The sequence below is a fragment of the Malus sylvestris genome, chromosome 15 (assembly GCF_916048215.2).
Source record: "Malus sylvestris chromosome 15, drMalSylv7.2, whole genome shotgun sequence".
Taxonomy (NCBI): Eukaryota; Viridiplantae; Streptophyta; class Magnoliopsida; order Rosales; family Rosaceae; genus Malus; species Malus sylvestris.
Window position 1 is genome coordinate 25,005,167 of NC_062274.1, and position 22,695 is coordinate 25,027,861.

The window sequence follows — 22,695 nt, forward strand, 5'->3', positions numbered from 1 at the left end:
TTGAGAAGTTCTAAATATTCTACTTATCAAATGCTGCTATTAGATTATTTATTTACTTGAGGCATATGCATAGGCGGGATAGGGCTTTGCTTTAGCATAGGGCTAAAAAGAAGCTCTATAAGCCGAAATATAGCACTTGTAGCTAAAACCATTGTTCTAAAAATCGGCCTAGGCGCTGGGCGGTGGAGCCCTACCCCGATTTTGGGCAAGGCGTTTGGAAAAATCAGCTAGAAGCTAGGCGGCTCCTAGGCGGAGAGCTAGGGGGCACCTAGGCGGTTTTTTTTTTATATATATTTTTATTAATTGTGTGCTTTTTTCTTTTTTGGTTTCATGGTGGTATACTTATGGAAATGGTGTACCTAATTTGCAAATGATGGATTTACTACAAGTTCATCTAATAGTGAAACAAATTGGAGCACTTTTGAGGGGATAGATACAAAGAAAAGAAATAAACTAGATGCAACAGGTTAAATAATTTAGTCTATATCTAATCCAATACAAGGATCATGATTCATGAACAAGAAGAATTTAGGCTATCATCCAAATCTTCCTCATTATGATTATATGCTTATTGTTTTTTAAATATTGAACTTTTTGGATGTATATAATTTGTGTATTCTTTTCTTCTACTTCTATTTTTGCATTTTATCATTATTTTATTATCCATACAAGTATAGTTTATTTTTAGGTGTAAATAGACATTTATTTACAAGATATATAATAAATTTATATAAATCCATCTATGCCTACCGTCCGACTAGCGCCTAGCGATTTTTAGAACCTGGGCTAAAACTGTGTGCAGGGCTTTTATTAGCCCTCCATGATTGGAGATGGCCTAACTCAACCGTTTAAATTTTAGGTCTTCATTAAACCGTTTTGTCATCTAAGACGTGCAACAACAAAAACACTGTTTGTTAGATACAACTGAACTGAGAATTTGATAATTACTGTCGTTGCCAATTTCTAAATGAATAACCGATGAAAGAGAACCTAAAAACTGTTCCGGTTGTCGGATTTACACCTCGAAACAATTGGATTGCAAATAGTAGTGCTGCAAAAAGGGATTCCCAATTTCCCACTTGCCAAATTATGAAGCAGGCGAAGTGAAACAGTTGGAATCTAACTTTGTACCTTGCTTTGCTAAAGGAAAAAAATTCTGGAAACACTGAAAAATTGCTCTGAGATGCACCAAGGGAAGAGGGCCCCTCTTGTTAGCTTTTGTAACTTCAATTATTTTACTTTACTTTGAACCAAAAAGTACAAAGATGGATGAACAGGACAAGATACTAAATGCTTAAGAGGTGTGCTATCTACGCACCCTTTTTTACTTCTCACATATCCCTTGTTAATTTATGTCCGTTGATCTTCTTCAATTTCATCTGATCCGACAGCCGAAAACCCAAAAGGTGTGGGAGCAGTAAAAAAAGGTATGTGAATATCACATCCCAATGCTTAAATGAGAAAAAAAAACTTGCATGCAGCGTGATGAATAACCCTTTGTTTCTCTCTCCACGCGAGTAGAGAGACGTACAGGACATACGCTGCCTTTTCATGAGAAAGCATCACGATTCACAGAGAGCAACATTGAGAAAACACTGCTCAACTAAATTTTAGATATCATAGGATCCAGTTCTTTACAAAGGGAAAGTAATCACAAAACTGGGAACATCACTGAATTGGATAATGACAATAAAAAATGGGTGGGGTGGGGGTAAACACACAAGAGAAAAGACAATAATAAGGGCATGACAATAAACTCAAACTCAAACTCAAATACAAACAGATAAACATGATACATTATATACCTAACGGGAAGTGGTATGGTCTCTCCGGTGTGGGTAAAGCCTCCTCCGAACGATATGGCAGCTACATTTGAGGTGAAAGATATGCTACAATGTTTGGGGCTAATTCCATCAAAGTTGGGCCCGTACGCGAGCATGTTGCGGAAATTTAGACCTCAACCAAACGGTGAAGGAACAGGCCCTGGCCCTGTGCGAGCATCTGATCTTTTAATGCTTCCCATACCGCATATAATGCAACCGGGTGCTGAGAGAGCTGAAAATTTGGCCCCACAAAGATCACAAACGTCATATCCAATAGTTGACAGACGACTAAGTGTGGCGGCACAGAACTGGGAAGGATCTTCAAGTGGATCAATGGACTTGTTGGTCAGACCCCTTTGCACACACATATCAACTAAGCTCCTCAACTCTTCCTGCTTACTTGGAGGTGCTTTGGATAGCAGGAGTTCAAGCATCTGCTTTGAATAAGCATAATTCTGCACCTCCATGTTCCGCTTAATCGCAGTTCGGATACAATTTATCCTGTGCTTTGCCAGAAGAGGCAACGAACCCAGGTGGCGTGAAAGTCTTGCCATCTCATCTTTTGCACTGATTGCACTAGGACCTTGAACTCTTTGCAGCCGCCCAATTTCCTGTGGATGAAAACCAAATTAGAGGTGAGTTATCTGCCATTATTTCAAAACACAAGATTTCAGATCAGTTTTTTACGGGATCTTACAACCAATAGAAATAATCAAATATGGAATATGATATTCCAACCCCCACAGGTGTTTTTAGTTCCATCAATATATAGGCAAAAGGGTTGTATTATAATCCATAAGTCACTTAGCCTAAAGAGCACATTTCATCTGTTTATTTAACACTTGAATAATGATTATAACTACCCGAAGAAGAGTGACTGCTATCTTGTATTGCGCACAGATGGTCCCTTGTGCTTTAATATCAGCTCCACGAGACTGATCCTTAGCCAATGCAAGAAAAGCTTCGTCAAAGCAAGACAATGCATCTGAAAGTTGATTCTGCTCAAGGTGGGCAACTCCAGTCTTAAAACATATGGAAGCTGCAGCACCACGGGGTACCTGTTATGAGGAAAACCAGGAAATAAAAGTGGATTAAATGGTGGGAATTCAAAGCTTGTGTCCACGTACATGAAAGTACTACCTGTCCAGGACGCACAGAAGATGGTGGAGAAGGAGGCTGCACTGAAGGTTTTCCAGAGTCAGTAGAATTTGGAACCCCAAGGACACTAAGATCAAGAGGTTGAGTAGAAACTGGGAACTGAGTTGATTGAATATGAGATTGTTGCTGCGCAGCAACCTGGCCTGAGGATGGTGGGACACCACCATCAGGAAGTCCAACAGGCTCGAATGGAGCAGCCAGTTGACTAGCTTGAGGGGGAACACCAGCATCAGGAAGACGAACATTGGCACTGGATGCATTGGCCTGGTTAAATGCTTCCTTGTTGCTTTCAAACCCTTGAGAAGCTTGATCCATTTTTGAAAGATAGGTCCCAGGAGGGGGCAGTTTGGCTGCAACCTGAAGGGATGGTATTGTATTCTGGAAAAAGTCCTCTGGAATAGGTGCAGCTCCAACCCCCTTAACTGTTGAGGTAGGAGCTTGATGTGATACCGTTGCAGGTTGTGTAAACGAGTCCATACCAAATAGATCACCAGGGGCAGAGCCTACACGAGGAGCCATTGACCCACTGTTAGCTGGAGGAGGTGGTTGGGATAACATCTGGCTAAGGTCCTGGGATCCCATAGTCAATGATTTGGTCCTGGTCATAGGTGGACCCAACCCTTCACCAAGTTTGAGCTGCTTCGTGGCTTCTTTGATTTTATCCACGTCCACTGCAGTAGAAGCAATGGGCTTGTCTCTTATTCGAATGTGTAACTTTTTAGCTTTTGAAGTTCCCTCTTCATCACTGCTGCTGCCATCAGCTGCACCGTACATTGTTTTCTTGAATTCTTCTTCGGCTTTAGCCTGTTCATCTGCTGCAGAGGAACTGGCAAATTGTTTGTTAAGTGTTTCCAGACCCATCAACGAACCACCACCAGGCACTCCCTTGGACACATTAGATGTGGATTTAGACAACGGAAGACCATTTTGCTTGTTGTCACCACCTGCGGATATAAAAGCTTTGACCAAGCTATCTTCCCTTACTTCTACAATGTTGCCTCTTCCTTTGATTGATCCCAAGTAAACACCAATATGATCAGCGATAATGGATGGGATGGTGCCATCGTCAGTCTTCATGTACGGCATCACCTCTGCAGCCAGTTCCCACTGAGGAACAGCCTTCATGTTTGTTGGGGTTTTGATCTCCCAGTTCCCACCACCCCATTCAGGACCTTTAGGGACCATACTCTCAGCAGCAAAGTTAGCGAAAATTCCTTGAGTCCATCCAGTAGAACGGACTCTTAAAATCCTTTCACAGTATCGTCTTAATTCTGAATCTGTGCCATCTTCTTCCAGCTTTTGAGCAAGACGCCGCATGGCACTGGGGTTAAGGTGGCATATAAAGAGGTCGAGCATACTTTCATAATCAGCTATAACTTCAAAGGTTTCTTTTGCACTATCAAACTGCCCAAACCTGCAATTTTATCTTAAGTTATAAAATAAAAGTTGCTTCAATGAAGACAAAGTAACATGAGAACTTTTTTTTTTGCAGAAAGTAACATGACAACCATCAATCCATCAGTTCTTCAGCAATGAGCTTGGAACCCTGGATGGAGCAATCTAAATAAACAATAGAAAAGAAAAACCTTCAAAGCGGCTTGACATGCATAACTCATGAAAAGGGATGTCAAATATAAGCTTAATATAAATTCAAGTACATAAGCATGCACTTGAAAAAGAATTTGATCCACCAGAACAACTTTTGTCAAGCAAGCATTATCACAGATCGAATAATTCCTCCAAGCATAGCAGACCTATAATCCTTCATGCACAAGATAAAGAAACTACGGATTCCTATTTTAACCACTACAACAGATTCAATCCCCCACCAAGTTTCTTTTTATTATTTATCTCCTGCTGTGTTCCACATATTCCTTTCATAATCTTGTACAACATGCAAAGTTCAGAAGACGCTCAAAAGTTAATTTTAAATTTTCTGATACCACTATTAGACATCCTTTACTCATTAATATTAAGACAATTTTTAAATTATAAAAAATCTAGGTTAGAAAGGTCTGAGGGTGATTTCTCTGTAAGTCTGTATAGATTTTTAGTTCCAAATGTTTTATTCAAGTACTTCCCAAACTTCAACCTAACTACCCAAGTACCTCCCAAAGCATGTCTTACATACTATTAGATATGTCAGAGTATGATATCAGAAAATTTAAAATTGAACTGCAGTCATTAAAGAAAAAGATACGGAATAAGTTCGCTGAAAAAAAACTGTAAGAAATTTATACAAACTGAAATTTGCGGGATAAAAATAAAAAAGAACACTTCGTCTTATCTGCATACTTGATACATGCATAACCCAACTGGCGGAACCGGTGGAACAAATGAGAGGTTGGAGGACATCTTGGATAATCTCTAGAGCGCAGAAATTCGTCTTTTAATACAGACAAAGCAGTTGTAAACCGGAGAGCTTTGATAGCATAGACACCCCTCAACACCTAAGTTATTTCAAAAGTTCAGTAAACAAAACAGACAACTACCAAAATTTGTTAAACATCACTTTTTCTTACCTGAGTGAACTGTGGTCCTGCTTGAGATAGCGACACAGAAAGATCTCCACAAACAGGAGAGCCTCTAGCAAGAATATCAAGAGACCTTGGAGTAATACGCAGGCTGTCAAACCTTCATTTAGAAAGCGCCATCAGCAATTATTCAAGAACCAATATTTATCAAGGTTTGGAAAAGAAGAAAATGACAGTACAATCCATACTGTTATACTGCTTTATGATGTAAGAAGCACAAAAATAATTTTGAAAACAGACAGCATGTGTATAAGATCACAGGAAAAAGAAAAACCTTGATGTTATTTGATATAATATCTCTGGAAGGTCAAGCTTCTGCTCAAATCTCTCTTGCATTGTGGCAAATCCAATAAGAAGAGGTTCAAGAAGCCCAACAAGACAGCTCTTAATCTCAACTCCCTTCTTTTGTCTGGGGTTTATTTCTGTTGGGGTAGCAAGCAACAACCGATCATTCAGCGCACCAACCAAAACTGCACAGAAATACATCATAATGAGTCACAAGGATAACAGCGGAGAGATACATACCCGCGTCAATATCAGCAGCCAATAAAGTAACACACCTGCATAAGGCATACTGATAGAGAGAATAGTCCTTACTCTACCGTCCCAGCCAAGAACGCTAATTGCAGTGGTAGTAGAAAAGAGAAGTGCAGGTCCAACCCATAAAAGAGATCTAAAGTGAATAGAGGTCAAGTGCTCAAACTAGTTGTAAAAGCCTCAATAATTCAGTTAAATGAATGATTACCAAACAAAAAAAATGTAAAAACTTATACACCAAAATGTTGTAAAGGATATTGAAGGAAGTCCCCTATCAAATTTGGCGGAACTGCCTGCGAGTATATCTAGATCTGCCGAGACCATAAGCACCCTTTGCGTCGTTAATATTCCAGCTACATAGCCCCTAAGAGTTTCTTGCCAGTGAACCTGTCAAAGTACAGCAGCTGGATCTTTGAAAGGGGCAGATTAAAAATGGTTTGCACATTCAAAAAATTAGGTATACACCAGCGTAGTCTAAGAAGAATACAGTTCCAGAAGAATATAGTTGCATGTCTTGTGACATGTGTAAATGATGTCTATTTTAATTAGTAGTCGATACATAAAGAAGAAATTTTGACCTATGCGTTGGATGCAACCATAGTGAGCAATTTCAACTGAGGAAGTGTAAAGGGGAAGAAAGGTTTTGGCACTCAGCAGCATGCCCTAACAATTGTTCAACAATAAATTTTAAACCATAATGGTTATATGATCACCTGAAGTACAATCTCATTTAGTTTCAACTTAATTGACTTTTTCCCTTCACCCTTTGTTGCTATATAATGACCATCAGAATTAGAAAGCTGGGATCCTTGAATCAACTTTGCCAAGCCAATCTGATTCCCATGAGAAGCAAACATCAATGTTGACTCTACAATCACAGAATGCTATGATTAGCACATACTATTGATGAAAACTTTTTTACAAACTAAACATGATAAATTCTTCCCTCCAGTACCTATTGGAGTCGAAAAAATTCGATCAATTTCACTTTCAAACATAAATTGCATTGGACCCTTGGGACCAGTGTCAGTATCCACAGGTTGGCGTTCTTCAGCCAATAGAATCTTCTCATTAGCTTCAGGAGAAGCCTTTTTAGGCAGAATATACAAAACCAGTCCAGTCTTATCATCATCAAGAATTGCAAACTGATTTTCATTGGGTCCAATAAATGCTGCATCACGACCTACAAAACTCAAAGATGAAATTTGTGAATAATTACTGGATCTCCTGCATGCATATGTAGACATTTCTGGGGAATAAAGGCATCCAATAGGCAGACAAACCTTTTATAGTGGTACATTTGCTGTTTGCTGCCTGAGAATCGGTATTTTCAAAATAAAGCACCACTTCATTTGTAGCACCACTGAACTCATAGACAACAAGAAATAGGCCCTGTTTTTTACTGTAGGCCATGTACTTCGGATGATATTCCACATTTCCAGGAACCTATAAAGAGAGGAGAAAAGGATTTCACTACCATTAGCACCACCAAGTGAGAATCCTCATAAAAGCTAAAGGGAAAATTACAAAGACGTCAAACTAATTCAAATGATAGCATATCATGTCATAACATTACCGTCATGTAAAGTTTTTTGTAGATACTGTCAGCTCCAGAACAAATGTTATATGCCATAATGTGTAATCCATCAACAAAAAAGGCCCTGACAGGATAATGAAGAACCCGATTCTCTTTATTGAAGAAATTTAACTCCACGTGAAAAGGCTGCAAATGAACCAAAGTTTTCATAAACAAATTAAGGAAAAGAAACACAAGATACAATAAATCTATGGCTGAGAAAACTTACCTGAAATACAGGAACATCCTTCAGATGATGCTTAGTGTCTACAATAGTAATGAGGGGCAGCCGAGATATTGGGGCACTTTTGGCATGACCTTCCATAAAATGCTATAACAATAATGCAATGAATGAGTCAACAATAGACTGAATCATAACAAGTAACTTGAGAAGTCAGATTAGATCAGACTGGAAGTCCCCAAGAAGTGTTTTAATATAAAGGAGTGGGACGGGACAAAATAAGCTGGACTATGGTTTTTCAATTTTGCCTAAGCTACAATCAAGCCCCTTACAGTCACATAAAAACCTATCCATGATCCATCCTCATAACAGTACAAGTCAATAATAAAATAATTCTACATCACATCTTTAAGATAAAAGTGACATACGCTGTGGAGAAAAGCCTTCCGGGCAATGTCTGATATTGTCAGCTGACTATGGCTGCAATAAAAGAAAAATTATAAGACAATATACAATACTAATAAACTTCATCACATTATTAATATAAAGCCACAAACAAATCCAACATATTTAACGCAACAAAGCCTTTAGTCCGATGACTAATTTAAGAGTGCAAGTCCAAATTTGAACCAAGAAAAGCAGTAATATGACACACACACACACACACACATGTACACAAAATACAATTTAAATTGACAAAGCCTTTAATACCACGGAAAGCTTTATGAGTGAAAGTCCTTATTCTTTTTTGATAGAAAATGATTGAAAGGCTAAGACTTGAAGAAAAGCAGTAAAATTAAGTCAACAACTACAGCCTATGCCATAAGTAGTAACCCAAAAGAAGAAAAGGGTTAAAAGAGAACTTATTCCACCAGTAATGTCCAAAAGAAAAAATACAACTAAGCCATCTCAATTTTGACATCTGTTAGTTTATTGGTCCTATCCACACATCCCTTTTTACCTTCCACAACCCCTGTTAACTTCTGTCCTTACCCTTTTCAATTCATTCAATCCGATGGCCAGAAATTGAGAGGGGTGTGTGGAAGGTAAAAAGGGGTGTGTGGATAGCACCACCCTGTTTTTTCAATGAACAATAAGCTGAAAATGGTAGATGGGGAAACTCTTCACAGATGTAAAGCATCCGAGGTCAAGACAGCTGACAAAAGGTGCTGAATACAACCTAACGAAATTGTAGGAAAAATCACATGGTGGTTTTTAAGTTCTCTAAAGTTAAAATGAAACTTCCGCTGATAACCAGGACAACAAATCTGGTTTACAAAAACTCTGATCTCACCCTTTCAGATGATGTTCTTGCAGTTGAGCTTGAAGTTGATGTTCAGCTAATATTCCAGATGAACCCAAAGCTGAAAGCTTTTCTTTCAAAACAGATGCTGCAAATACCAGTACCATTAGCATATCTGGTCTATAAGCACAGCAGCAATAGAAATAACTCTACAAAGGTTCTATTCATAATATTACAAATTTAAAAAAAAAAAAAAAATTTGCTATCTTAAAAACCAAAATATCAAAGGGGAAAAAGGCACGATATTAATGTGAAACTAACAAAATTATTCAGGAGAACACAAATCATGAAATGCTACTTCAATTATGTTTCTCATCACAGACACAAACGATACATATAATTACAGAACGTGTACCTGTAAAACTCAAAGGTTAGCAAGCTTACACCCTAAAGATGTCTACAGATTGATCAAGAAAATGCTCAATCATTGGCATATAAACAGAAATAATTTTCAACTTTGTATCCTAAGAAGTACATAATAAATATGACAGTTAAAGATTTTTCTTCTCCCCATTAAGTCCTTGTCAGATTTATCAATGGCACTAAAGAAGAGACAAGACAAGAAAACGGGCAAAACTATTAAGCATGCAGTAGAAAGTGAGGTGCCACTAATGATTAATGAACTCATTGATCTTCTCAACAAGCACTTAATTAGTAAACCTTCCACTCCCAGATGGATCTGAATCCTTTGCTTGCCTTGTTCCACTCTCAGGCAATGCCAAGACAAGTATACAGTCCATTCCAATTTAAATAAAACCATAATAAGAAGCATTGTACAAAAAAAGAAAATAGTCACATTTGATAACTTCTTCAAAGTAATTGAAGATCACCTGCTAATACATATGATCACAATAACCTCCAACATAAAGTGTATTATCTACCACCAGAACTTTAATGAACTCATTTCATTGTGGAAACTACTGAAAACATTCTACTTAATCATGAGAAAACTTAGATAGCATGTACATTTGCTATAATTATCTTTAGACCAAACTATTAGTTAGATTCCTTAAACAAAGACCAATAATAAAGCATTTTATTTAGACCAAATAATAAGTAGCATTTTCCTCAGGATGATGTGGAGTTAAACCGGGAAAAACTCGTGTGGACAAGGCCAATAATAAAGCATTCAAAAAGGTCACAACTCAAACAAAACAGAACAAATAAATACACAATATTGTGCAGATCTTATTTTTACCTGAAGACCCTCTTGCACCTTGCAAAACTGCAAACAGCTGTTTCCTTCCTTCCCTTGTGTATGCTGCCCTATTTTTCACATTGTCTCCACCAGTCATATTCTACAACAAAACTATAATATTAAAAATATGCACTTTTGGATATGGGTATAGTAAAATGTGTTATGTAAATGGTTGTGCTTAACTGCAAACAGAAGTGCTGCTAAATTTAATTTTGGGTGAACTTCTAGAGTTTTAATTCGCGGTAAAGGGTAAGCTGCTTCTCCACCCTGCTGAGAGAGGATGCGAGGGATATCAAGTGATTCAATTGCTGCGAAAAAAAAAGAAAAAAAAGAAAAAAAAGAAAAAGGAAAACACTGAAGTCACTACAAGCTAGGAATATATCAAGTGATGGTAAAAAAAAGGATGGCCCCATTAGCGCCTATGCAAGCACACATGCCACATACAAGAATTTATAAATACTACTTTATATTATAAGCAAACATCATATACATATTGCTAGTTTCCTCGCAGTGGTTTTTTTTTTTTTTTTTAACACTACTATATAAATAAATGCCAGAAAGAAAACGAAAGGAAGTCAATATGTTCAAAAGAAATATATCCTTCTCATGGTAAAGGAAAAGAGTAAACAATAATAATAACTAACCAGCAGGCTCAAAGAAATTTGCTTGCATTGGAGGTCTATTCGGATTAATTATAACCCGTGTTTTCCACACTTGAAGAGTTCCATCCTTGGACACAGTCACAAGTAACCGCAACAATGGGAGCCAAGAAACTGAAGCTATTGGTTGGGAACCCACTTGTGTACTGAATTGCAACAAATGGTCGAACTTAAAATGTTGATTAAAGCCAGCAAGAGATTGACAAAACAAGCAGATTTTTAAATAGGAGTGGCTCATATAGTATGACATGTTTGTTAAATCATATTGGCAGCAAATTAGGCATGCCTCTTGTAACTGAAGATATGAAAACAATCTTTTTGAAGCAATCCTATTCTACAAAATGAGAATCTATTAGCCATTATAGCCACTCGAACTTCAAGTATCACAAACGAAGCATGCAGTCCTAGTATGGAAAAGTATGCATTAGCAATGAATTAAACATGCCAATGAAGTATCAAAAACTACCACTTTCTTGATCAAAAGAGGCTTCTTTGATGCCCTGGAAACCTAAGAAGCTTCTAAATCCTTTATCATTTGTCTAAGTGATTAAGTTAATGATATCCGTCCTCTTAGCTTTATGGAGGGCTTCCAGATATTTGAGGTCAACTGGCCCTACAGAAGTTTTAAGGCATATATTGTAATTTTTATGATAGCCGGCTACCTGTGATAAGATTGTCCAGTAAGCAATTCATAAAATTTGCTACAAACTTAAGCCAATTTTCCTTAAGATAAATAAATAAATTTCTGAAAACTAAACTCAAGAAAACAAAACAAGAGCATTAATGAATCAGTCGAGAAAGGAACATGAGGCATTAATAGAAGAATAAATTTCTAATCGCTATTGGCTTGTGTGCAACAAAGTTTTTTTTTTTTCCATTTCTTTGGTTTTAAATTTTTTTGGCCTTTATGGAACTTTTTGTGTTCCATTTTATAATTTTTCTAGTATAACTACCATAAATGACTTACATTCCAATCATACTAGGTCTCTCAGTTGACACATCCCATGCGAGCAGAGTACCCCGTCGATCACCAACAAAGATCCACTCCAATGTTGGGTGAAAACCAAATGCACCAGCACCAATGAGCTTTATGGTGTTATCAACTGTATAACAAAAACAAAAGATGAAGAAACACATGAACCACTTAAAGCAGACTAAATTATTTTTTTGAATCTAAAGCAGACTAAATTATTATTTATTACTCTTGATTCTCAAACACTCAACAAGAAAGAATCAGACTCACTGTTTGCTCAAGATTTTTTTTTTATTTAAAAAAAAAAAAACCCTCTCATCTTACTTTGTAAGGTGTAATGAACAGCATAGGTGTGAATGTTGTAGGCTCGAATCAAACCATCAGCATAAGCTACATACTGAAATGGGCAAAAAGAAAATGATTGCAATATCACAGAATAAAAGGACTACACATATTAGACGTTTATCCAAAAGCCACAAATGTATTCTGACTCCAAGGACAAAAGTACGAAATTCAACGAAACAACTATATACCAGGACAGGGTGGCGAGGGTGGCATGCGAGATTGACAATAGGTTTCTTCAAATCTGTCTTTATTTTTGTAGGCACTCTTCCTCCTTCAACAGTTCCAACAACTTCATGCATATTGAAGCAGTATCAAGAATTAGAGATAAACAGTCGGCATGAATGAAAATGTAATACTACTACACTGTCATGTCACTGCATTTTTTGTGTGTGCGTTTGTTGGGGGCAGATAACCACTGAAAGAAAATGAAAACAACGAAGAAAACCTGTGACACTCATTTTCTTGTGGAAACCGAAAAACACTACAGGCTGGAGAGGCGTCAAAGCGAGATGGACTTCTGTATCAGAAGAAATTTGTTCTGTCTTCTTCTCAGGTGAATGCAAGACGCATGTTTGCTCAGCATCAAAATCACAAGAGCGAATGGTACAGTCCTACAAAATGAAGGGAGGAGGAAGATAAAGACAACACCAAATAAAATGTAATACTACATAAAGCAATAAAAGATTAACACAAAATAAAAGAAGTAGCAAGAAAACCTACAAAATACATTAACCAATGAAAGAGACTACAAATTTACTCGTATTATATGCTGTGCTTTGATTAATCTCTTCAAGACTTGTATAATTAGAGAAAATGAAATTGCACCAGTTCATGCTAAAGCACACATCTTTTAACTAATAACCATTCTAATACAACAACAACAACAACAAAGCCTTTTCCCACTAAGTGGGGTCGGCTATATGAATCCTAGAACGCCATTGCGCTCGGTTTTGTGTCATGCCCTCCGTTAGATCCAAGTACTCTAAGTCTTTTCTTAGAGTCTCTTCCAAAGTTTTCCTAGGTCTTCCTCTACCCCTTCGGCCCTGAACCTCTGTCCCGTAGTCACATCTTCGAACCGGAGCGTCAGTCGGCCTTCTTTGCACATGTCCAAATCACCAGAGCCGATTTTCTCTCATCTTTCCTACAATTTCGGCTACTCCTACTTTACCTCGGATATCCTCATTCCCAATCTTATCCTTTCTCGTGTGCCCACACATCCCACGAAGCATCCTCATCTCCGCTACACCCATTTTGTGTACGTGTTGATGCTTCACCACCCAACATTCTCTGCCATACAACATCGCTGGCCTTATTGCCGTCCTATAAAATTTTCCCTTGAGCTTCAGTGGCCTACGACGGTCACACAACACGCCGGATGCACTCTTTCCATCCAGCTCGTATTCTATGGTTGAGATCTCCATCTAATTCTCCGTTCTCTTGCAAGATAGATCCTAGGTAACGAAAACGGTCGCTTTTTGTGATCTTCGCTAGATTGCTCCGGTCATTAGTGTGGATAAGTATATAAATGGATAGAGATAGGAAAGCAAACACAAGATGTACGTGGTTCACCCAGATTGGCTACGCCCACGGAATAGAAGAGTTCTCATTAATTGTGAAGGGTTTACACAAGTACATAGGTTCAAGCTCTCCTTTAGTGAGTACGAGTGAATGATTTAGTACAAATGACATTAGGAAATATTGTGGGATAATGATCTCGTAATCACGAAACTTCTAAGTATCGGAGTGTGGTGTCGTCTTGACTTGCCTTATCTGTCTCATAGGTAGATGTGGCATCTTCTCTGGAAGTACTCTTCCTCCATCCAGGGGTGGTATCTTTAACTGGTGGAGATGCACAAGGTAATGTATCAATTTCACTTGAAGCTTACTTGTAGTTTCAGGCTTGGTCAAGCGCGATACAAACCATGTAGTAGGAGTCCCCCAAGTCGCCGAGCTAGGGGGTCTGCTGAAAGAGGTGACAGACAAGGTAAGCAATCAGAGCTCCGACTGATTGTTCACCTTCTCCCCATCTTGCAGCAGCATGAAGGATAAAGAGAAGAAAAATGAGAAGAGATGATATGAGATACTTTTGCTTTTGAAGAAGTAACTTTCCACAGGCTTATTCTTGAACTGAGCTGGAGGGTTTTCTGGTTTCCTCCAGAGTATAAGGCCGACTGAAGAATTTGAGGGTCAAAACAAGTCCATCAAATCTAGAGTACGTTCCACCCTGCTGATATGGGATACTTTTGCTTTTGACAGAGTAATGGATGTATCGGCACGTGTGCTGTTACGCTTGTCTCCACATGCTTCCTTGTATCCTTCGCACTTGCCCTATCTGTTCCTCAAGCAGATGCGGAATCTTCCCTGGAAACATAAGATGATGAAGATGAGTACTCGAGAGCAATGCCAGGTAAGTAATCAGGTAAGGGGTTCCAGGCAGTCAGTTCCTGGCTGGAAGCTTGATTCCAAGTACTGACTGATTGCTCTCTTTCTCCTTGTCTTGCAGGTAAAAACAAGGCCAAAAGAAAAAACAGGGAAAAAGCATGATATGGGATACTCTTGCTTTTAACCCTGATGATATGAGATATTCTTGCTCTAGTATAGCTTGTTTGCAGAGGTATTATCGGGGGGAAAGAAAGCTGAATATTTCGAAAGGCTTTGTTGGGAGTGCCCTCTCAGATATGATGAAGGGTTGAGCATTTTTGCAGGTCTGCCTGTCCGTTGGGGATGGAGGTCGACATATATAGGAGTCTCCCTAACAACAAGTAATAATGCTATTCCTTTACCCTGCTTGGTCATAGCACGGTAGTGGGAGCTGCCAGTTTCACATGTTTTAACTCTGTCAGAGCACTTTGAAAAAGTGGTCTGTGGTATCTGGCTCTCGAGATTCGGAGAACGATGCCTCTTCGATTTTTGAGAAAGCAATCATGCTGGGGGTCTGACTCTCGAGATTCGGAGAGCAGTGTCTCTTCGATTTTTGAGGAAGTAATCATGTTGGGAGTCTGGCTCTCGAGATTCGGAAGGCGGTGCTTCTTCGATTTTGGAGCAAGCAATCTTGTTGGGAGTGTTGTCTCGAATGTGAGTAAAGGTTGGACATGTTTGCTAGTCTACCTTGCCACGAAGCACAAAGGTTGACACACAGGGACTTTCCAATTATCCAGCAATGGTACTGTTCCTTTACCCTCTCTTCGATTTTGAGAAAGTAGTCATGTTGGGAGTCTGGCTCTCGAGATTCGGAAGACGGTGCCTCTTCGATTTTGGAGCAAGCAATCTTGTTGGGACTGTTTTCTCGAATGTGAGTAAAGGTTGGGCATGTTTGCTAGTCTACCTTGCCACGAAGCACAGAGGTTGACACACAGGGACTTTCCAATTATCCAGCAGTGGTACTGTTCCTTTACCCTTGTGGGTAATAATATGGTAGCTAGACCTTCAAAATTTATGTGTCTAAACTTTGTTAGTGCTGTTTCTTTGCTATTCTTTTACCTTTCTTGGTCAGAGCGATGTAGTGGGAGCTGCAAGCTTCACGTGCTCAACTTTGGCAGAGAACTTTGGCAAAGTGATCTGTGGTACCCATGAGTTATTGTTGCGTGTGGGAAGTGGGTGATTGAACAGTAAGATTCATGTGTTTTCTACTTCACCAGAAGTCTTCGACAAAATGCCCATAATTTCTGCAAAGCTGAGTGTGCGTGTGACAGGTGCTGACAAGGCTAGAAAAGTAGGTGCCTCTTCGATTTCTGAGATCGGCCCTCGTGGTCTCTGAGCAGCCCAGCTTTTGAGAAAGCGAGCGCCTCTTCGATTGATTCGGAGAACGGTGCCTCACCGATTTTTGAGAAAGCAATCATGCTGGGGGTCTGGCTCTCGAGATTCGGGGAGCAGTGTCTCTTCGATTTTTGAGAAAGTAATCATGTTGGGAGAGTGGCTCTCGAGATTCGGAGGGTGGTGCCTCTTCGATTTTGGAGCAAGCAATCTTGTTGGGAGTGTTTTCTCGAATGTGAGTAAAGGTTGGGCATGTTTGCTAGTCTACCTTGCCACGAAGCACAGAGGTTGACACACAGGGACTTTCCAATTATCCAGCAATGGTACTGTTCCTTTACCCGCTCTTCGATTTTTAAGAAAGTAGTCATGTTAGGAGTCTGGCTCTTTAGATTCGGAGGACGGTGCCTCTTCGATTTTGGAGCAAGCAATCTTATTGGGAGTGTTTTCTCGAATGTGAGTAAAGGTTGGGCATGTTTGCTAGTCTACCTTGCCACGAAGCACAGAGGTTGACATACATGGACTTTCCAATTATCCAGCAGTGGTACTGTTCCTTTACCCTTGTGGGTAATAATATGGTAGCTAGACCTTCAAAATTTATGGGTCTAAACTTTGTTAGTGCTGTTTCTTTGCTATTCTTTTACCCTTCTTGGTCAGAGCGATGTAGTGGGAGCTGCAAGCTTCACGTGCTCAACTTTGGCAGAGAACTTTGGCAAAGTTATCTGTGGTACCCATGAGCTATTGTTGCGTGTGGGAAGTGGGTGATTGAACAGTAAGATTCATGTGTTTTCTACTTCCCCAGAAGTCTTTGACAGAATGCCCATAATTTCCGCAAAGCTGAGTGTGCGTGTGACAGGTGCTGACAAGGCTGGAAAAGTAGGTGCCTCTTCGATTTCTGAGATCGGCCCTCGTGGTCTCTAGGGAGCCCAGCTTTTGAGAAAGCGAGCGCCTCTTCGATTTCTGAGATCGGCCTTCGTGGTCTTTGAGCAGCCCAACTTTTGAGAAAGCAAACGGCTCTTCGATTTCTGAGATCAACCCTCGTGATCTCTAAGCAGCCCAACTTTTGAGAAAGCAAACGCCTCTTCGATTTCTGAGCATGCGCCTCTTTGATTTCTGAAGCTCCGTCGAGTGCAGATTTTTATAGAGGCTGGCATTAAGTTCCAAAGCACACTTGAATCTCCACCAGTAGAAGCTTCATTCTTGCACTTCTAATATCTTGATTTGTCCGACCTCTTCTCTCTTCAACACCTTTGAAAATGTCTGGCCCCTCCGACCGTCGTTTTGACTTGAACCTTGTTGAAGAGGCAGCCCCGCCTTCTCCAGACAACATATGGCGCCCATCCTTCGTCTCCCCAACTGGTCCTCTTACCGTTGGGGATTCCGTGATGAAGAATGATATGACCGCTGCGGTGGTGGCCAGGAACCTTCTCACTCCCAAAGATAACAGACTACTTTCCAAACGGTCTGATGAGTTAGCTGTTAAGGATTCGCTGGCTCTCAGTGTTCAGTGTGCAGGTTCTGTGTCTAATATGGCCCAACGCCTATTTGCTCGAACCCGCCAAGTTGAATCATTGGCGGCTGAAGTGATGAGTCTCAAACAGGAGATTAGAGGGCTCAAGCATGAGAATAAACAGTTGCACCGGCTCGCACATGACTATGCTACAAACATGAAGAGGAAGCTTGACCAGATGAAGGAAACTGATGGTCAGGTTTTACTTGATCATCAGAGATTTGTGGGTTTGTTCCAAAGGCATTTATTGCCTTCGTCTTCTGGGGCTGTACCGCGTAATGAAGCTCCAAATGATCAACCTCTGATGCCTCCTCCTCCTAGGGTTCTGTCCAGTACTGAGGCTCCAAATGATCCCCCTCCGGTGCCTTCTCTTTCTGGGGCTCTACCGACTGCTGAGACTTCTCCTAAGCAACCTTTGTGAAGGCTCCCTCTTGTGTGTTTATTTTGACTCATGTATATGTACATATTTGTAGCTTATCGGGGATATCAATAAATAAGCTTTCCTTCATTTCAACGTATTGTGTTAAATACACCAAAGCCTTCTTCGCTAAGTTCTTTGAATTTTCTTTTGTTGAAGCTTGTATGTTGAAGCTTTCTGAGTGGAGCATGTAGGTTGGGGTAGTGTTCCCTTAATTTCCCGAGTGAGGAAAACTTCTTGGTTGGAGACTTGGAAAATCCAAGTCACTGAGTGGGATCGGCTATATGAATCTTAGAACGCCATTGTGCTCGATCCTGTGTCATGTCCTTCGTTAGATCCAAGTACTCTAAGTCTTTTCTTAGAGTCTCTTCCAAAGTTTTCCTAGGTCTTCCTCTACCCCTTCGGCCCTGAACCTCTGTCCCATAGTCGCATCTTCTAATCGGAGCGTCAGTAGACTCCCGCTTTACGCAGGGTCTGGGAGAGGTGAATGTCGGCTAGCCTTACCCCCATTTATGGAGAGGCTGCTCCCAAGTCTCGAACCCGAGACCTACCGCTCATGGGCAAAGGCACTTGCCATCGCACCAAGTGTGACCTCTGCAGTTACAATGTTACAAATTAAAAAATAAAAAATAAAAAAAAAATAAAAAGACTCTTCTAGTAAAGTTTGTTGGTTTGTTCCCAATAACTTAAAGCTACTATGAGACAAACCTACAATCACTAGAACAAAAACATGGAATTCAACATAAACCAGAGGGTTGTAGTGACAAGGATTTGTACCCAAGAAGAACTAAGATGTCTTCCTATGATACAATGATAAATAAATAAATTATGTTCATTTAACTTTATTTCGCAAATACTTGCTGTTAGAATATGAAGCAACAATTAGTCATAAGCACTAGCAGCTTACAGATGCATATGCATGTCGGATAAGTTATAGGGAGTTGCTGTAGAAAAGAAAAAAAATTAGGAGAGTATGTGAGCACGCTTGAATTGGAGCTACCTTAATGCCCTCAGTTTAAAGAGCAATTATTAAAATTTGAAATTTCACCCTCTTTGGTTGACAAAGAGGGTTCTCTTAATAATAGTAGAGATATTCGAAAACTAAAACTCGGATATTAACAATAAGAAGAGATCCAATATCTATATCTGAAACCATCCAAACAGAGAAGGGCTTATAGGCAACCAACCTCAACGATCACTACCACAGAATGCCCACTTGTGGGGCTATAGGACATGCGGACAACGGGGGTACCAATATCAATAGATGAAATCTTGCTTCCTGTCAATGCATCCATTTCTGTGCAAACAAAGACATTAAAAATTAAAAATAACCGGATGTGCAGACAGAGCAAAAAACATATTAAGGACAAACATGTTTGTAGGGCATATGCACGAGAGCACATTCAATCTAGAAATTTTTATGCGGTATTTGGATTTCATGGAGTCACTGAGTACATCCATGTCGTCATTCCTAAAAATTTATACGAAACTAAAAGTTTCCCAAGAAAGATAAATCTGTATCAAGAACATCAATAAAACCTCAGTACTTATCGAAGTTTATAACTTTACACTTATAATTGATTTAAGTATTTTAAATGCACTAGTTACAACACATCAAAGCACTTTACTACTCCCATGGCACACTTGCACGCCCAAACCTGAGCTCGAGTGATACAGTTTTCCAAAAGAAGGCCGAAAATAAAATTAGAGATTCTAATTCCAAACAATGTCACTAACTAGAATGATACACACACAGAGAGATATATAACATATTCAAAGTAGAAAATCACAGCTTTAGGTATAATCACAAACAAAAAAGAGGAAGTGGGGTAATGTTTTACCAATGATGTAATTTCCAATGGCAACGGCGACGAGGGCCTGATGGGGATGAAAGGCAGCAGCATGAGGCTGCAACGGCTTTGAGCTGTGTCCCACATGTCGTAGATCCAGATGCTGCACCGTCGTCCACTCCATCTTAAGAGTCTCACCTGCAACTCCAGCATCAAAAACCTATACATACACACACACATATATATATATATATGCATATAAGAAAGAATATAGTACTCAGAAATCTCAAATTTTGTTCCGAATTTGGTAATTGTGATGAAACGATTAGATCGATGTAGAGAGAATAGAGAGAGAGAGAGAGAGAGAGAGAGAGAGAGAGAGAGAGATAGAGGAGTTGGATCTTACTTCAATTACCTGATCAATCGGAGATTCAGAGAATCAACTGAAATGGGAGCTCATTGATTTGACGAGGAAGAAGAAGAAGAAGATCGACGACTGGGCTGATGAAATGGGAAAATTCCAGACAGGGAACACAGCAACAGAGAGGGGAGAGAGAGACAGCGAGCGGGCTTTTGCATTAACCGAATCTCAAGGCCCAATTATTATGGGCCAAGACTCCAATGTTCAATTTTGTTTGGGCCTTCTAACTTTTTTGCAATGGGGGGCCACCGGCCATGGACCGAACTATTTGTTATAACTAAAGGTCCGTTTGACTTACTCTATAAGAAGAAATTCTGATTATATGTGTTTTTATTAGTCATTTAGTATTACAGTCTAGTAATACTACTCTTCATTTGTAAATGAGAGGTCTTAGGTTCGATTCTTTCCAAAGGTAAATTTGAACCAAATTATTGCTAATTCATTGTGAGGTTAAGCCATCTTCCCCTTTAGTGTAGTAATATTGCTTGTTCAAAAAAAAAAGAAGTGTTTTTATTGAAAACATGTGAAATATTTTGAAAAACTGCTTCTATAATCCCCCAAGTTTTTTTTTCTTTTTCTAAACATAGTCGAGCGCTTATGATTGTCAAAAAGTTATTTTTAAACTTGTTGAAGTAGTAAAAAACAAACCCTAATTGAACTGTGTCCTTCGGGATTTGGCATCTGCCTTCCCTTTGGGTACTAGGCCTTCGAGTCAGTTACGTATCAAGGTGTTCTTTGGGTCCATGATATGTCATGTCACTGTTTCATAAACGGTCCAAAGTGGAAGGAACTTGGCTCTTCAGATTCTTCCCTTGGGTGTCCATGCTACTGCGAAGTTATCAATCAGAGGCTTCTGGGACCACTCATAAGTTGCATGCGGAGACTGGTCTGCATCACACTAGCAGCACGTAGCGGTCTGCCTAGTATGGCTTGTGGCCTCCCCTCCTAGGTGCTTGCGAGGGTTCACTCCTATAAATAACCAAGTTCAACAGAGAAATCAATAATCGTCATTTACTACTCAATATGCTTTGTGCCATAGTTTCTCTCAAACTGTCTCTTTGACTTAGCAACGCATTCCCTGCTTTTCTTGTGTGTTCATCAATTAGGCTCACGGTGTTTCTTGTTTTATTGGTGGAGTTTGTCAATTCAACCTTGGATGAAATTTGCATCAACACTTACTTTTAAATATAAGGGTGCGGTCATAAATGATAACAAGGTCTTAGTTTAGTGGCGTTGGAAGCGATCCCAAGTTTGGAATTAGAAAAGCACAGTATCTAGCAGAAATATAATGGTAGACTACAGTAGATTGTACAAACAGTGGCCATTTGATTCCTAGCCATATAGTTATCTTCCATGTTTGGATTTTAATCTGCCACTTTCCCAATCAATGCTTTTGTCTCCATATATATTCCAGAAACACGCAAAGTGGTCCTTAATTGGACGAGTTGACGGAGAAAGCGCATAAAGAAAAAAGCTCTCATGAATGAGAAATGGATTTGATGGGGTCGTGATGGATCGACGTAGATCCAATACTTCTTCAAGATTTGCACAAATCTAACTCTAATACGAGGCTCCCAAGGTTTCTAAAAAGAAGATGAAATGACACAAATGACCCAATAAGAACTCAAGTTGTGATATTAGAGTGATGGTTAATAAGTCGAGGGAGTGAATAAGAGGAGCAAGAGTATGGCAGAAGAGGGTAGTTTGATTGAAGACTCTAAAACTATGGTAGTTCAAACTATTTATCTTGTTTTCTCTATTAAAATATCAATATCGGTAAAAATATTGAAGAAATTGAGATTATACCATAAAATTAATTGAAATATGGAAAGTAGTCCAAGTCTTTGCATGATTTGGTCTCTTATCAATGTGGGACTTTGTCCTCACATTCTCACATGCCTGTTCATGCGTGGCGAATTTTCAAGTCTAACATGTGGGACACACAAACTGGGTGACGTGAAGCGAGTGGGGCCATTGGGCTTCACACGTGGGACATTCTGGAAGTTGAGGTTCTACCATAAAACCAATGGTTATATGGGGAGTAGCTCAACCTCGTATAAGCCCTTGCATGAGTTGATCCCTAACCAATGTAGGACTTTGTCCTCACATTCACAAATATCGATATGCAAATTTGTGAAAATATCGATATATATATATATATATCGATTTCGATATTGGTTGCTTTCAATGGAAATTATGATAATTTAAAATGAAACTTAAGAGAATGTCAAACACTAGTTTATACGAAATATAAGAGTTTTTCTGATATTTAACCAATATTTAAGAAATATCGACGATATCTGTAGCCGAAATTTAGGAGTTTCTCCGATATAAGGTGAAGTTTATATTTCATCCCCCTTTCCATATATTTTTTTTTATTTTTCCTAATATCGACTGTATCGAAGAAATTTCAAACACTGATTTTCTCTACACCTTGACTGAAATAAATAACTCACTATACTCAAGATATATTGAAAGTAAAATTGAATGATTTTTCATTCTTACGAGATTAGACATGA

At 39.3% G+C, this 22,695-nt stretch overlaps 1 protein-coding gene across 4 annotated transcripts; it reads right to left on the minus strand.

The window, feature by feature from the left end:
* Positions 1 to 1,568: 1,568 nt before the first annotated feature.
* Positions 1,569 to 20,316, minus strand: LOC126605576 (uncharacterized). Of its 4 annotated transcripts, none has more exons than XM_050272983.1 (25): positions 20,171 to 20,316; positions 19,807 to 19,953; positions 19,153 to 19,262; positions 12,733 to 12,898; positions 12,476 to 12,576; positions 12,267 to 12,339; positions 11,937 to 12,072; positions 10,955 to 11,115; positions 10,494 to 10,618; positions 10,311 to 10,410; positions 9,104 to 9,200; positions 8,238 to 8,289; positions 7,858 to 7,959; positions 7,629 to 7,775; positions 7,336 to 7,498; positions 7,008 to 7,235; positions 6,766 to 6,920; positions 6,311 to 6,439; positions 6,076 to 6,193; positions 5,790 to 5,985; positions 5,504 to 5,615; positions 5,277 to 5,431; positions 2,964 to 4,395; positions 2,687 to 2,881; positions 1,569 to 2,434 (listed from the first exon to the last, which is right to left on the minus strand). In XM_050272983.1, the coding sequence occupies exons 2-25, from the start codon at positions 19,937 to 19,939 to the stop codon at positions 1,958 to 1,960; spliced, it is 4,863 nt and encodes a 1,620-aa protein (XP_050128940.1). In that variant the 5' UTR covers positions 19,940 to 19,953; positions 20,171 to 20,316; the 3' UTR covers positions 1,569 to 1,957. The 4 variants fall into 4 exon arrangements, with proteins under 4 accessions (XP_050128940.1, XP_050128938.1, XP_050128939.1 ...); XM_050272981.1 differs by having other exon boundaries at positions 19,807 to 19,975; XM_050272982.1 differs by having other exon boundaries at positions 19,807 to 19,975; positions 20,162 to 20,308.
* Positions 20,317 to 22,695: the final 2,379 nt, after the last annotated feature.